This window comes from Bombus pyrosoma, linkage group LG1 (genome assembly GCF_014825855.1).
Source record: "Bombus pyrosoma isolate SC7728 linkage group LG1, ASM1482585v1, whole genome shotgun sequence".
Lineage (NCBI taxonomy): Eukaryota > Metazoa > Arthropoda > Insecta > Hymenoptera > Apidae > Bombus > Bombus pyrosoma.
In genome coordinates, this window is record NC_057770.1 from 3,809,935 (window position 1) to 3,822,231 (window position 12,297).

At 39.5% G+C, this 12,297-nt stretch overlaps 2 protein-coding genes across 2 annotated transcripts; one reads left to right on the forward strand and one right to left on the reverse strand.

Moving 5' to 3' along the window:
- Positions 1-1,367: 1,367 nt before the first annotated feature.
- LOC122567977 (clotting factor G beta subunit-like) lies at positions 1,368-10,519 on the forward strand. The gene is made up of 4 exons (XM_043727202.1): positions 1,368-1,567; positions 7,601-7,905; positions 9,111-9,262; positions 10,020-10,519. Exons 1-4 carry the CDS (start codon positions 1,368-1,370, stop codon positions 10,182-10,184), a joined length of 822 nt encoding a protein of 273 aa, XP_043583137.1. The 3' UTR covers positions 10,185-10,519.
- A 122-nt stretch (positions 10,520-10,641) lies between these two features.
- Positions 10,642-12,110, reverse strand: LOC122571647 (ribosomal protein S11, mitochondrial). The gene is made up of 5 exons (XM_043735685.1): positions 11,601-12,110; positions 11,346-11,473; positions 11,169-11,269; positions 11,024-11,089; positions 10,642-10,847 (listed from the first exon to the last, which is right to left on the reverse strand). The coding sequence occupies exons 1-5, from the start codon at positions 11,837-11,839 to the stop codon at positions 10,740-10,742; spliced, it is 642 nt and encodes a 213-aa protein (XP_043591620.1). The 5' UTR covers positions 11,840-12,110; the 3' UTR covers positions 10,642-10,739.
- Positions 12,111-12,297: the final 187 nt, after the last annotated feature.

Below are 12,297 nucleotides of genomic sequence, written 5' to 3' on the forward strand. Positions count from 1 at the left end.
GCGGAGGGATGTCGCAGGGATTGCGGTGACAGATCCGCCGTATCTATCCCTATCTGCTCGGGGCATTAAATTCGCGCGATGCCAGTAACGGTGCCGTCAGCGGCTGGTTCCTCTTGAATCGGTTAACATTCCGCTGTACGCGCTGCTTCAGCTTTCAATTAAACGCTTGTACATCACTAGATGGACACGTCTCGTTCGTGGTTTTAACCTGACCCTCCCGCCGTCCAAATCCTGTCAGAGGATTTGAAGATGTTGCCCGTTTTATAGATTAGTTTTAGGAGAAAGAGGCGCACAGACGAACAGATCGGTAAATCGTACGAGGATTAAGATCCAGAATTTCTAGCGGGATTTTCATTTCATGCGTGATTATCCGTCACTGCTATCGCTATCGCTGTTGAAGGAAACTTTGGATACAAGTCTCAGGATCATCCCTTATAGAGATTTTATGATGACAGCTATATGGTATCGCGAGGAGATATTTTCACACGGTGTTTTATATGGAAAGAGGTATTTAAATATTCTCTTGGTGGTACTGCTCATTTGTGTCTTTTTTTAGCTCATAAACTTTTCAGGAATATTTCAGTAAATAGAGTCGTGATTCAAGTGGTACAGAACACTTATTAGAATGATTTAAAATGAACAGAACCAATACATCGTGGATTTTCATTAAATTCAAAGAAACGAGATTTATAAATTCTCGACTCGCTTAATTGCTGAAATTATTTAGATTCGAACGACCATCCAACGATCCAATTAAACGATTTTTTTTTTCTCTTCCTACATACTATGTAAACGCACGCCATTTTCATAAAAGATGCGACCGAAACTGGATTTGATTCGGCGTTAACGAACACCTCGCTTACCGGGTGATTATTTTTGATAAAAGTCGAAACGAACTTTCCTGGCGCTCCCGTGTACGAGCACGATTAATGAAAAAACCGGAGAAACCGGGAACTCGGGTTCTTCGATGGTCGCAACTTTTTCAGACCATTTTCCCTTTAATTGTAAATTGTTCTCGTAATTCCACTTAATTGCGACGAAGATGAGGTTTAGACTTTTTAATCCCTTTCTAATTTCGCGAATTATACGCACTCGGACGAAATATAGAAAGATGGAACGATTAAAAAAGGTTTTTATCATTGAAATAAAAGAATGTCACCTAATGTTCATCGTGTTCTTGGATTTTGAAATATCAAAGAATAGCTTTTAAATCGTTCATTAACTTTTCGACAAAAATTCCAGAAATCAAGATGACTAAATTATTAATCACCGTTTCATAGAAAATTTACCGAACTTCCCGTTCCATATTCTTCTTTTTTTCCATCCGACTGCAGTTGTTTTCTATCGGATGTTAACGAAGCAATACGATGTTTGCAATAACAGTCGCCGATGTCCCTTGCGGTCAAGGAAACATTGCCACACGTACGGCGAGACTCGTTGGAGGACAAAATGCAATTCCTCACGAATTCCCTTGGATGGTGAGCATAAGCAGGAAAGGCGGACACTTTTGTGGCGGTACCATACTTAATTCAAGATTCGTCCTGACTGCAGCCCATTGCCTGTGTTCGTGAGTATACTACGCATCCTCTATTCCACATACATACACGAGTTTATTAATTAATCGACAATATAATAAATAATTTAATGGCCTCGATATTTAGTTAATTATTAATTATGAAATTGCGAGGTATTATGCAACAAGGTTTCTATATCACTGTTTCTACCGGCTGAAATGTATGACTTAAATACAGATGCACAGCAAATATACGGTGCATTTCATTCCACCGTTTCCTGGTGTTATATTTGCTTTCAAGCAATCACTTATTTATAGATAGATTATCAATAAAACAAGCTTCGTTGCCATGTTCAAATATTATGTCAAACGTTCTATACATGTACCAAGTGTTATATGTATGAGTAAATGAAATTTATTTCGCGCTATATAAAGTTGACATTTTTAAATTAGAGACAACGAATATTTTCTACGTAAGAATTAATTTCGTTGAATGTTACGTCGATCGTTCGGAAATTCTGCGTTCATCGAATTCTTCCAGATTCCTCGATATTATTATCGGATTGATTTCTCTTTAAATAATACGAATATTAAAACACAGAGAGAGAGAGAGAGAGGAAAAAGGACGAAGAACTATCGAGCAAAGATGATTATAGAAATAAAAATTCCATTCTTTTCGAACATCGAATTTTACTTTTAAAAGAACACCGTTGCCTAGAAGACTACCCAATATTCAATACCCTGAATATTTTTACAATATGGCTCGATTATTTATAAATTCAAAATAAATCGCTCGGTCCATTCGATTTAGAAACTCGTTTCCCCGACAGTTCGTAAAAAACAACGAAAAAAGGAGTACCTAAATTTCAAAGCATTACAATATCGATCGGCCGGATAGTTTATACCGCCATTCTTTGCAATAATGCCGGTGTACGCGGTGTTCGCGTAATCAATATGCAGGTTGCCATCGAAAATATTCATGGCAGAAAACCGACTGTTTCTTCATGGAAAGCTGCCCATTGTTCCCTGTAATCGAATCTACGAGCACCGCTATAGGGTGCAAGAGAGAATGAGAGAGAGAGAGAGAGAGGGAGTAAAGAGAGAGAAAGAGAGATCTTATCGCGGAACGATATTCACAGTGGCGCCCGTGTGTGCCAAAATTTTCTACCGTTTTTGATATCGCTGCTAAAATGTCAGCGAAACGCAAGCAACCATCTTGTCCAACAAACCGTAGCTGTAATTATTCCGATTCGATCTCGACGATTGAATGGTGGTATTCGATAGCCGCGCGGTTAAACCTCGTCCACCGGAAACAGTATTCATTTTTCAGCATGCAAATGTATCGTTACGAATGCATTCGCCACGAGTATCGTAAAAACGGATATTCTGTAATACATAAATACGATAGAGCGCGATTCGTTCTTCGAAATTTGCAGAATAATTAATGAAAGATAACGAGAACGAAGTAATAATTATTCGCAATTTCAATAAGAGCAGCGGACAATTTTTTAATCACAGTCGTTCGCGTTTCAACGTACTCGTACTAAAGCTTATAAGCCTTGGTTCGTACTTTCGATACGATATAAATCTCTGCTCTGATAAAGTCGCGATAGTGAGCTTCGCGACCTCTAAAAAGCTGTAAGAGACCTAAGAGATTCGTTGCTTCTCGATCAGTCGAAAACGTTTCTTCCGAGAACATAAAAAATGCTTGCGCGACTTAGAACAAGTGCGTCGAAACACAAGGAACTATGTTAAGAAATTATGTTATCGTAGGGCGTCTGTTTTTAGCAAGATAAAATTTTATAGCTTCATTTTCGATCATTTTTCATCCATCCTCGTAAGAACATTGGCCAGCGACGAATAATCGGATTTGGAGCAATTGGAAAATGATTATAGAGGAAAATGTAGATGACAGAAAATCGTCTCGTTTGTACCTTTCTGCGAGTAACGAATGATACGAGCGAGAAATATCACTGTATTTGCAGGCGCGAAACCAAAGAGAAATTGGAGGGAGATATCACTCGAAAGTTCGACCCGAGTAGTTCAATTTTTTAAGAACGAAGTTGCCTCAAAAAAGCGCCGCAAGTTATTGCGTCATAATCCACTTAATCCATCCGTGCAATCTATGCAAATCTGTGCCAGATTTAAAAACCTAGAAATCCGCGTGTTGCGCGCGGCGGCGATTACGCTCTGCAGTTTGCAAAAATCATCACGCTCGGCGAAAGGATAAAAAGTTTAATGCGCGCCTCTCTAGAAATTACGTAACGTGTCAGGAAAAAAGAAAACAAAAAGAGGGGTATAAAAGGGAAGAAAAGAGGAAAGGGAATACTACGAAATTCCAACGTCGCGCTACACCTATTTTTATCATGTCACTTTCCCGCGAAACATATTCTCTCGGAGAAAAAAAATTACAAACGTTCACAATCATCGTAACATAAAAGGGATAAGATCGGATGAGTTAAAGATAAAAGTCGAAGTCGAACACGGAGGGAAATTTTCACCCAATTACGTATCGTAGTAACAACATTTTACCAATGCGTACAAATTGACATAACGAATTAGTAATTAGCAACACTTGCCACTTTTATCACTGTAAATCTAAATAACGTACTTTACTCTTCGCTGGAAATACCATTACACGCATTTGCTATTTAAATATCCATTGATTGTACTAACGTCGAAAGTCTGTCCATCGGTTCAATAGAATCTTCTGAATCTGCCTTGTACTTTAAATAGCGAACAGTCTGAGAATAAATATAGATAATATAAATAATATATAAATAATAATATATATAAGTTTATAACGAAAATAGATCTCGCGAAGAGTAAGCAGATATCCGGATACTTTCAAACCGCAATGTACATTTGTACGTGCATATATAGATATGTATAGGGAAATAATGCCTACGTGGTGAAATATCGAGGACCGTTAACAGGACAAACGTGTTTCTCTGACTTGCTGTCTGGCTTTGTGATTATCGAATGGCCGGATAAACGGCCAATCACTTCGTTAAAATTATATAAAACGGCGGGACCGTGTGTCGTTTGCCGGTGTCCCGTCGTTCCCTGCGGTCGTATATGCACGCGGGACACGATATCGATGTTAATTGGAGCGACGATTACATTTTAAATGAAACCTCGAGCGTATTTTTCCGGCGAACGAGCGAGTCGAATGGAAACGCAAAGAGCGTTGTGTCAAGTTAAAAACTGCTGTGCCGCTATTTACTCGCGTAAACACTGTCGCCAAATAGAGTCAAGAGGCGGCCTTTTATTAAATGCCAGAGTGAAAAACGTTTCTGTCCTGGCTGGAGATGTGTGTTTGCGTGTGTGTGTGTGTGTGTTTGTGTGGATACGCGAATCAATCCTTCAACGGTTGCATAACACGACGTTCCTATCGTTTATACGAACGATTAACGGGACGCGTTTAAGGGAAAATAATAACGTTACGAAGAATCGTTTCGATGGTGTATACTTATACGATTCAATAGAATTCTTGTCGAACGATTAACAGACTGATCGGCCAAACGAGATTATTTAAACGATCGATCGAATCGCTCGCGTTGTTAACAACGACCTTTTCCCCATATTCGCGGAATTGTCTGCGATTAATTATGCAATGGGTTATCGATGATATACCGCTCTTCGTTTGATCGGCACGTATAGAATATATTTTGGTCTACATTTCGCGAATTATCGTTTACGCGGAAAATACGTATTATATCGCGACAAGAATTTATCATAGAATTTGAAATATCAGCCGATAAAATACAAAGAATAGAAATACAGCGACTATACGCGTAGATTGTAAATGTCGATATCGATTCGATCGGATTTTAAGAATCGATGTTTAAAGCACGGTATTATACGTTAAAATGAAAAGAAAAAAGGGGTCGCAAAAAGGGGCAGAATGTGTCAGTGGTTCAATTTAAAAGTAATTTCCACGCTTCTCATTTAAAGGGAATCGCACACGAAGCATCGTAATAGGATCCTGGAAACTCTTCCAATCACTGGCTAAAATCGAGAGAGGATTTCGAAAATATTCGTAATTCTTTTTTCTCACGGATACAGCGCGGAGATTTATGTGGAACGGTGTCCATGCAGGTGTAATTAAACGTCGAGACAGTGGTGTTGCGCGATGAAACGTGTAGGCGTTCTCTATCTTTGTCTTTGTCGAGTACATAACAGAAACAGAACGATACAGAGAGACACGGAGAAACAGAGAGAGAGAGAGAGAAGGGAGGGAGGGAGGGAGGGAGGGGGATGAAAATAGAAAGAGAGAGAGAGAGAGAGGGAGGGAGGAGATGACGGAGGAAGGGGTTGAAACTGGACAGGGTGGCCATAGAGAGAATCCAACGGAGCTTCGGCGTTGTAAACCATGATTGCGTGTAGATTACAGACCACTCGGTAATTGCTAGCGGCCATGCAAAACGCATGACAAAATGTTACCAGCTAGCGCGAGATCGTGAAAATATATCCGACTCCGACCATTGTCCGCGTTTTCTTTATCGTTCACGGAAACGGCCGAAATAAATTTCGTTAATGCGGTTCTACGCGCGAAAGAGAATTATTCGTTAAGTTATCGCGGGAGGGGGAAAAGCAAGAAATGGGAAAAAATGGTCACGGACAGACCGAAGAATTTCAAGTACGTAACGATACAAAGATCTGTTCATCGTTATTATTCGTCGGAACATCATGCAATAATATTTCGAGGATGCTTCAAGTAAAACAGTAAAAAAGAGAATAAATGGCAAGTTCTGTATTGTCGACTAAATCGATACGAACAGAAACAAAGTTCACCGCGAAATACTCGGCAACCGTTCTCCTCGCGCTCACCAGTTTACAAGCGAATTAACGGTACGATTAATGGCCGAGTTGCCAGTTAAAAAGGCCACTCCCCTTAACCGGTGGCGCGATTCAGCGTTTAGCCAGCGGTGCATTTTAATTGGAAGGGGTGCGATGATAAGGGCAGGGAGTAACTACGATGATGCATCCGTGCTAAATCGTATAATCCACAACGGGAGCCGGAACAATGGGACTGCCTCGACGAAGATGGAAGGGTCCATTAAAACAGAGGGTTGTCTTCGTAAAAAGAGACGAACCTTGAAACTTGGGAAACGACTCGAATGTGATTGCAGCATCCGCGAGTCGGTGGAATCGAGGCAACGAAGAAACTGGGACGAGACATCTTCTCGTGCTCTCTCGTTTGTAGCAGAGGGTGGCACGAAAACTGTTATAATTTCATTAATTATTCGGAAGCCGCGTTGACCAATTAATTAAGCGAAACCGCTACATTTGGAGGCCGTTCGAATACCAATATCGAAGCTTTGCTACGGAGAGGAGCAAAACTTTCGGTTAAATAATCGCGAGCAAAGGCTACGAAGGAGTTGGCTCCGTTACTTTAGAAACATCGAGAGGAATGAAAGAAATAGAAGAAAGGTTAGTGGAAAAGAACGTAAAACGAAGAATATAGAATGCTGCCTTTATTTCACACATTTATACCACCTGGTTTCTCGTGCACTTAACTTTCACGATGATTACTTGCCGGCATCGTTACTGGACTTTGACTCCTTGCGGTCCGGAAACGGCCAGAATACCCAGCTATTTGTCCTACTTGGCCTACATGTATCCGTAATGCGTGTAAAGTGGAAGTTATAACTCGTCGTTTTTCAAACAGACGTTCTTTGGAAGCTTTACAGCGTAAGGATTTACAGGATGCGAGTTTAAGGAAGTAGCGCGTAACGTGTACGTTTCGGGATAAGATATGGGACAAAATGGAAAATGTGCTTCCTTGGGAGTTATCACAGCGTTAAAGAGATTAAGAACAGCTAGAAAATAATTTACTATGAATGAGGGAGATGGAACCGAAGCAAAGATTTATTTCACCCACTTGTCTCTCCGTTAAGAAATATCGTAACAAGTACTAGGCATACTTCGATATTCTATGCCATAGCATCTACAATTTTTCATAGAAGCATCGTTTCCTCGGACCACCGTGAAATTTCCTTTTTCCTAAATAAAATATACTATATAGATATTACTCTCAACGACGATTTAACGAACGATAAATATCTTTTGCTTTTGATTCAGAGGCAGTTCTATAATCCCCACCGGTCAATTACGGATCAGCCTCGGCGAGTACAATCTGAAGGGGCCGGAAGTGCCAGCGTCGAAGGAAGAGAGAGTGACGAACGTTATCCTGCACTCTGGTCACAAGTGCGGAAAATACGTGGACGATATTGCCCTTCTGGAACTTGCAAGGCCAATCGCTTGGTCGGAGAGCGTGAAACCCGCCTGTTTACCTGTGGCCACAGGGAAACCAGGGTATAGCGCCTTCGGCGGGGAACTCGCCAAGGCTGCTGGATGGGGTTGGTTCGGCGAAGACAGGTCCAAATGTAAGTAAATAATTCCACTTCATCCCCTCTTTCTCGCTTCTTCCTTTTGCCCGGTAATTCGCTCGAGAACTGAGAGTCGTTGACGTTAATTACTTGGCGTTTCATCGGATTAATGGGATATAAAATCGACTGTAACTTGGCGAGAAAATCGCTGCTTCTGCTACCAGGCTGTTACAAAGTGGATTTTCCAGCGAACCAATGATTTTATCGGCGCATTAAATACGAACAAAGGGAGCAAAAATTTGTTACGTTGCCATAGTCTATTTGTTTTCGATAATGATATTGTAAGGGGCACGGAAGTAGAACAGGTGTGCCACCGAAGTTTTCCACGAACGACTAAGTAAGCGAATTCTACCTTGGTCGAAATCGCGTTTCACCAAAGTTCCTGCTCGCTGCCCTAAATTAATGGCGCTAAGAGATCGAGTCGAACTTTCACCTAAAAGCGCCCTCGGTGAAATTTGCTCGATTCGAACGCTTCCGCGTTCACGATACGCGTTCCGGAGCAATGGAAATTTTCTAAAGGGAATGCGGAAAAATATACCGATGGTTTGCATGATATTTTTACTGATATTGAAACTTCCTACGTCAAAACTTTGAGAACGAACAAAATTGATTTCGATCCCTTGCCTCATAATATAAGATTACGGCCGTCACGTAGATTACGCCTAATTTAGTTTCTTAATTTTAGCTTTAATTTATCCAGGATTACCAAGAACCATCGACTACCCTTCAAGTGTGAAAATGTTACGTAGCTTTAATCGTTCTACGTACTTTTGGTTACTTTTATTATTTCAGGAATATCTATCGATATTACCACACCTCGTTTATAGAAAACTTCCTACGCTGATTACGTGTCATTTCAGTAAACTAACATTTTTAAATACGCGATATCGTTTAAGCTGTGATACCAGTCACGTGTCACTGAGAATTTTCCTACCTTTCGATCTTCAAATATACCTTTGCAATATTAGATATACGATCGATATGATACGTATGGCGACCAACGTAGCTTCTGCCAAGCAATAAATTTCCAATGATTAAAGCAATAAATAGTAAACTATGTCATGTACATGTAGTCGAAAGACAAAAGAGGCAACCGAAAGCAAAGAGATAAACGTAGATTTCAAGCACTCGACAATCGTGTCCGATTAAAACCGATTCCACGTAGCCTCTTTATCAAAAGCTCGTTCTATTTTGTCTTGCAGATAAACGAGCGGACGTGTTGCAGAAAGTGGAGGTTCGCGTGATCGAGAACAACGTATGTCGCGAGTGGTACGCGAGTCAGGGAAAGTCGACCCGCGTCGAGTCGAAGCAAATGTGCGCCGGCCACGAAGAAGGTGGCCGCGACTCTTGCTGGGTAAGTGAAATCGTCTCGTCTCGTATCTATCCCTAGTTTATACGTAGACAACTAGCTGCGCGTATCGATTTTTCTGTCATTCATGTGCAACTAGTTAAACAGAGGGTCACGTGTCACTCGTTCGTATACGAAATTCACGTGCTGTCCAACGACCACCACACGAATTTCGATAAATATCCGGCTGCTCGCATAGATGCGTACGCAGGTTGAATTAACAGGCAGAGATTGGGCCGAGTCTCCGCCACCGGACTGAATCGTTCGACCGCAAAACAGCCAGAGGGACAGCGAAAAGGGGGCGGCGGTGGAAGGGATTGAAAACCGTCAAAAAATATGTTGACAAAATATTGCGGTCTGGTATGACGTAATTATCAGAACGGGTAACTGCGGGAAAAGTGGTACGCGCCGCTATTTCCAACTCGATACGTTTCATCGCGGATTTACGATTCTGTTCGCGGGTCATTTGACGGCCGCCTTCTACTTCGTTGAACAGGACCCTGTTATCGCGCCGCTTTACGTTTGGTCGGCCGTGTTTATGCAATGGATGATTATCGTATGTTAAGACGACGCATTAAAATTACTCGGGCGACACGTAATTGTTAAACATAACGATTAAAAGATTTTCTGTATTGGAGACACTGTGCCTATATCGAGGACATAGGTAAATGTTATCCTGACCTCATACAATGAAATTGGAAAGAGAGAAATTTTCCATTTCCTGTAGACGTACATATGTAAATGTAATTGTATTTTCTCATAGGCTGATAGTGGCGGACCTTTGATGATCGGAAGTCAAGCCGATGGTAACATAATGGTGGTGGGGGTGGTCTCATCAGGAGTGGGTTGCGCACGACCACGACTTCCGGGTATATACACTAGAGTCTCGGAATACATACCCTGGATCACGCAACACGTACTACGATGAAACGAAACTCGAAGCTTTCCATTCGCTTCACTTTCCGCGGAACTGCCTCTATAGACTTCGAAACGCATTTTCTCTTCGCGTATTTAAAGAAAAAGAGCGAAGTACCATAAGAAGATCGATCTTGTCAAATATGTAACATATTTTTTTCGTTGAAGAAATTTCGAAGCAGAAACCGATGCTTGAATTAGTCTTAATGGAGATTCTTAAATTATTGAGAACTTACTTTAAAAGATAGATGTAGAAAACTAATATAAAGTATAAGACGCGATTTGTAATACAAATTTCGCTGATCGCAGCAAGACTATAGGTTTATAGAATAAAGTTATTAATTAAATTTAGCGAAGCCATTGTTGTAAGCATAAATAATTTATGAAGTTCGTCTCTTTATCTAGTCAATATTTGTATTACAATTATATCAGATAAGATATTATATATTATAATCAAACTGCCACGAGAGTATTGTAATTTAATAATATAATTAACACGTAATTATATACAAAATTTACATTTTAATACAAATTAATCTACCAAATACATCATAATATATGTCATAAATTATATTCTTCTTTGTTTCCTTGGTCTTTGAGGGTTCCACGATACTCTAGTGTCGTCTGTGACAGAAACAACTTGTAGGTTTGTTAGCTGAAGACCTTTTAGGGCACCCTGAATGGATGTGAAAACAGTCATTGAAAGAATATACACGCAAAATGTTCAAAAGATTTGGGACAGACCATTTTGCTTTTTTCGGAGGATACTATACATTGTTAAAGGTTGACCCTACCTTTTTAAAACATTCTGTATAGTTTGACAAAAAGATTTAATTTATGCATTTCACCTACCATTCTGCCGGGTCCAATTCCCTGTACTCTCAATCTGACCGTTTTGACTCCGCTTTTAAAAATACGCTATGAAAATATAAAGCACGTTAAAAGAACACGAAAAGTTACAAAAGTTTGAGTAAACATATCAAGAAATTTTTCTTACCGTTCCAAATGTAAATGCAGCTTGTTGCGCCGCAATGTTAGTACCCTTCTTTGTATTTTTAAAACCTTCTATTCCAGCCGAATATAACATCTTTCCCATTCCTATAAAAATATCATCGATTACGATAGAATTATACAAATGATACCGATGAAACAATATTTCTATAATAAAACTTTCCTTTATAATCAGTAAGGGACATTATTGTGTTGTTAGGAGTTGACTTAATATTAATAATATGTAAGTGATCGTATCTTACACCGTTGTAAAGCTTATACTGTGTAGAAGCATCAGGAAACAACACTTTCCTGAAATGGACATTTTGTAAACATTATATTAGACTAATATGCATAGCTATCTACAAGAAGATACAACATATTACACAAAGCTATGATATAAATGTGATGCTCATGCAGTATAAAATTAAATATTTACGATTCACTTGCACTAGTCATATTGGTTGTTGTTTCTCCTTCCATAATTACATGTTTCCCTGTTTCGCTAGCTCTTACTTTTTGATTTCCAACTCGAAATTCCCTCATAGTATTTGAGGTTATGTGAATATCTCGAACATTAGTGAATTTCAAATACGGTAATACCGTAAATTTCCCATTAGACAATATCGTACTTCTTGTTAAGGATCCTACTGCAGATTGCAAAGTGGACAGAATCATTTTCGCTTATGTATATACTCGCAATCCGAAACAAAACCAAACAATTGACAAACTCTGCCTATCAGAGTAGTACGTGCTATGCTACTCCTTACACTCTGCAGCTCGTTTCAACAAACTTAAAACCGAAATTATTTTAGAAAAACATTTATTCATATTTGGACGTTAATTGAATGTTTAACAAGAACAATTAATTCAACTGAATTTAATTGTTTTCAACGTTATCGATTCGTAAGAATTGATAAGCTCTTCAAAATTACCAATAGAGCAATAAGATAAACAGGTTCGTTTCCTCTGACAGAGGTGGCGCTTACATTAGGTTCGATGTATTTTAAATAAAATAATACACAACTTTAATTTCAAATGCAACAGATACTAAAAATAAAATTTGAAATTATTGAAATTCATATAGTCATTCGCTAATTGCTAAATATTTTTACATTTTCGATTACACCTGTTCC

What these genes read in the sequence shown, in the direction of transcription:
- LOC122567977 (XM_043727202.1), top strand. Translation starts at nt 1,368, where the DNA reads ATGTTTGCAATAACAGTCGCCGATGTCCCTTGCGGTCAAGGAAACATT. An exon ending in CGGCGAAGACAGGTCCAAAT is followed by an intron (nt 7,906 to 9,110) that starts GTAAGTAAATAA and finishes TTTGTCTTGCAG; the next exon opens with ATAAACGAGCGGACGTGTTG. An exon ending in GTGGCCGCGACTCTTGCTGG is followed by an intron (nt 9,263 to 10,019) that starts GTAAGTGAAATC and finishes ATTTTCTCATAG; the next exon opens with GCTGATAGTGGCGGACCTTT.
- LOC122571647 (XM_043735685.1), bottom strand. Translation starts at nt 11,839, where the DNA reads ATGATTCTGTCCACTTTGCAATCTGCAGTAGGATCCTTAACAAGAAGT. An exon ending in ATGACTAGTGCAAGTGAATC is followed by an intron (nt 11,474 to 11,600) that starts GTAAATATTTAA and finishes TGTCCATTTCAG; the next exon opens with GAAAGTGTTGTTTCCTGATG. An exon ending in GTCCCTTACTGATTATAAAG is followed by an intron (nt 11,270 to 11,345) that starts GAAAGTTTTATT and finishes ATATTTTTATAG; the next exon opens with GAATGGGAAAGATGTTATAT.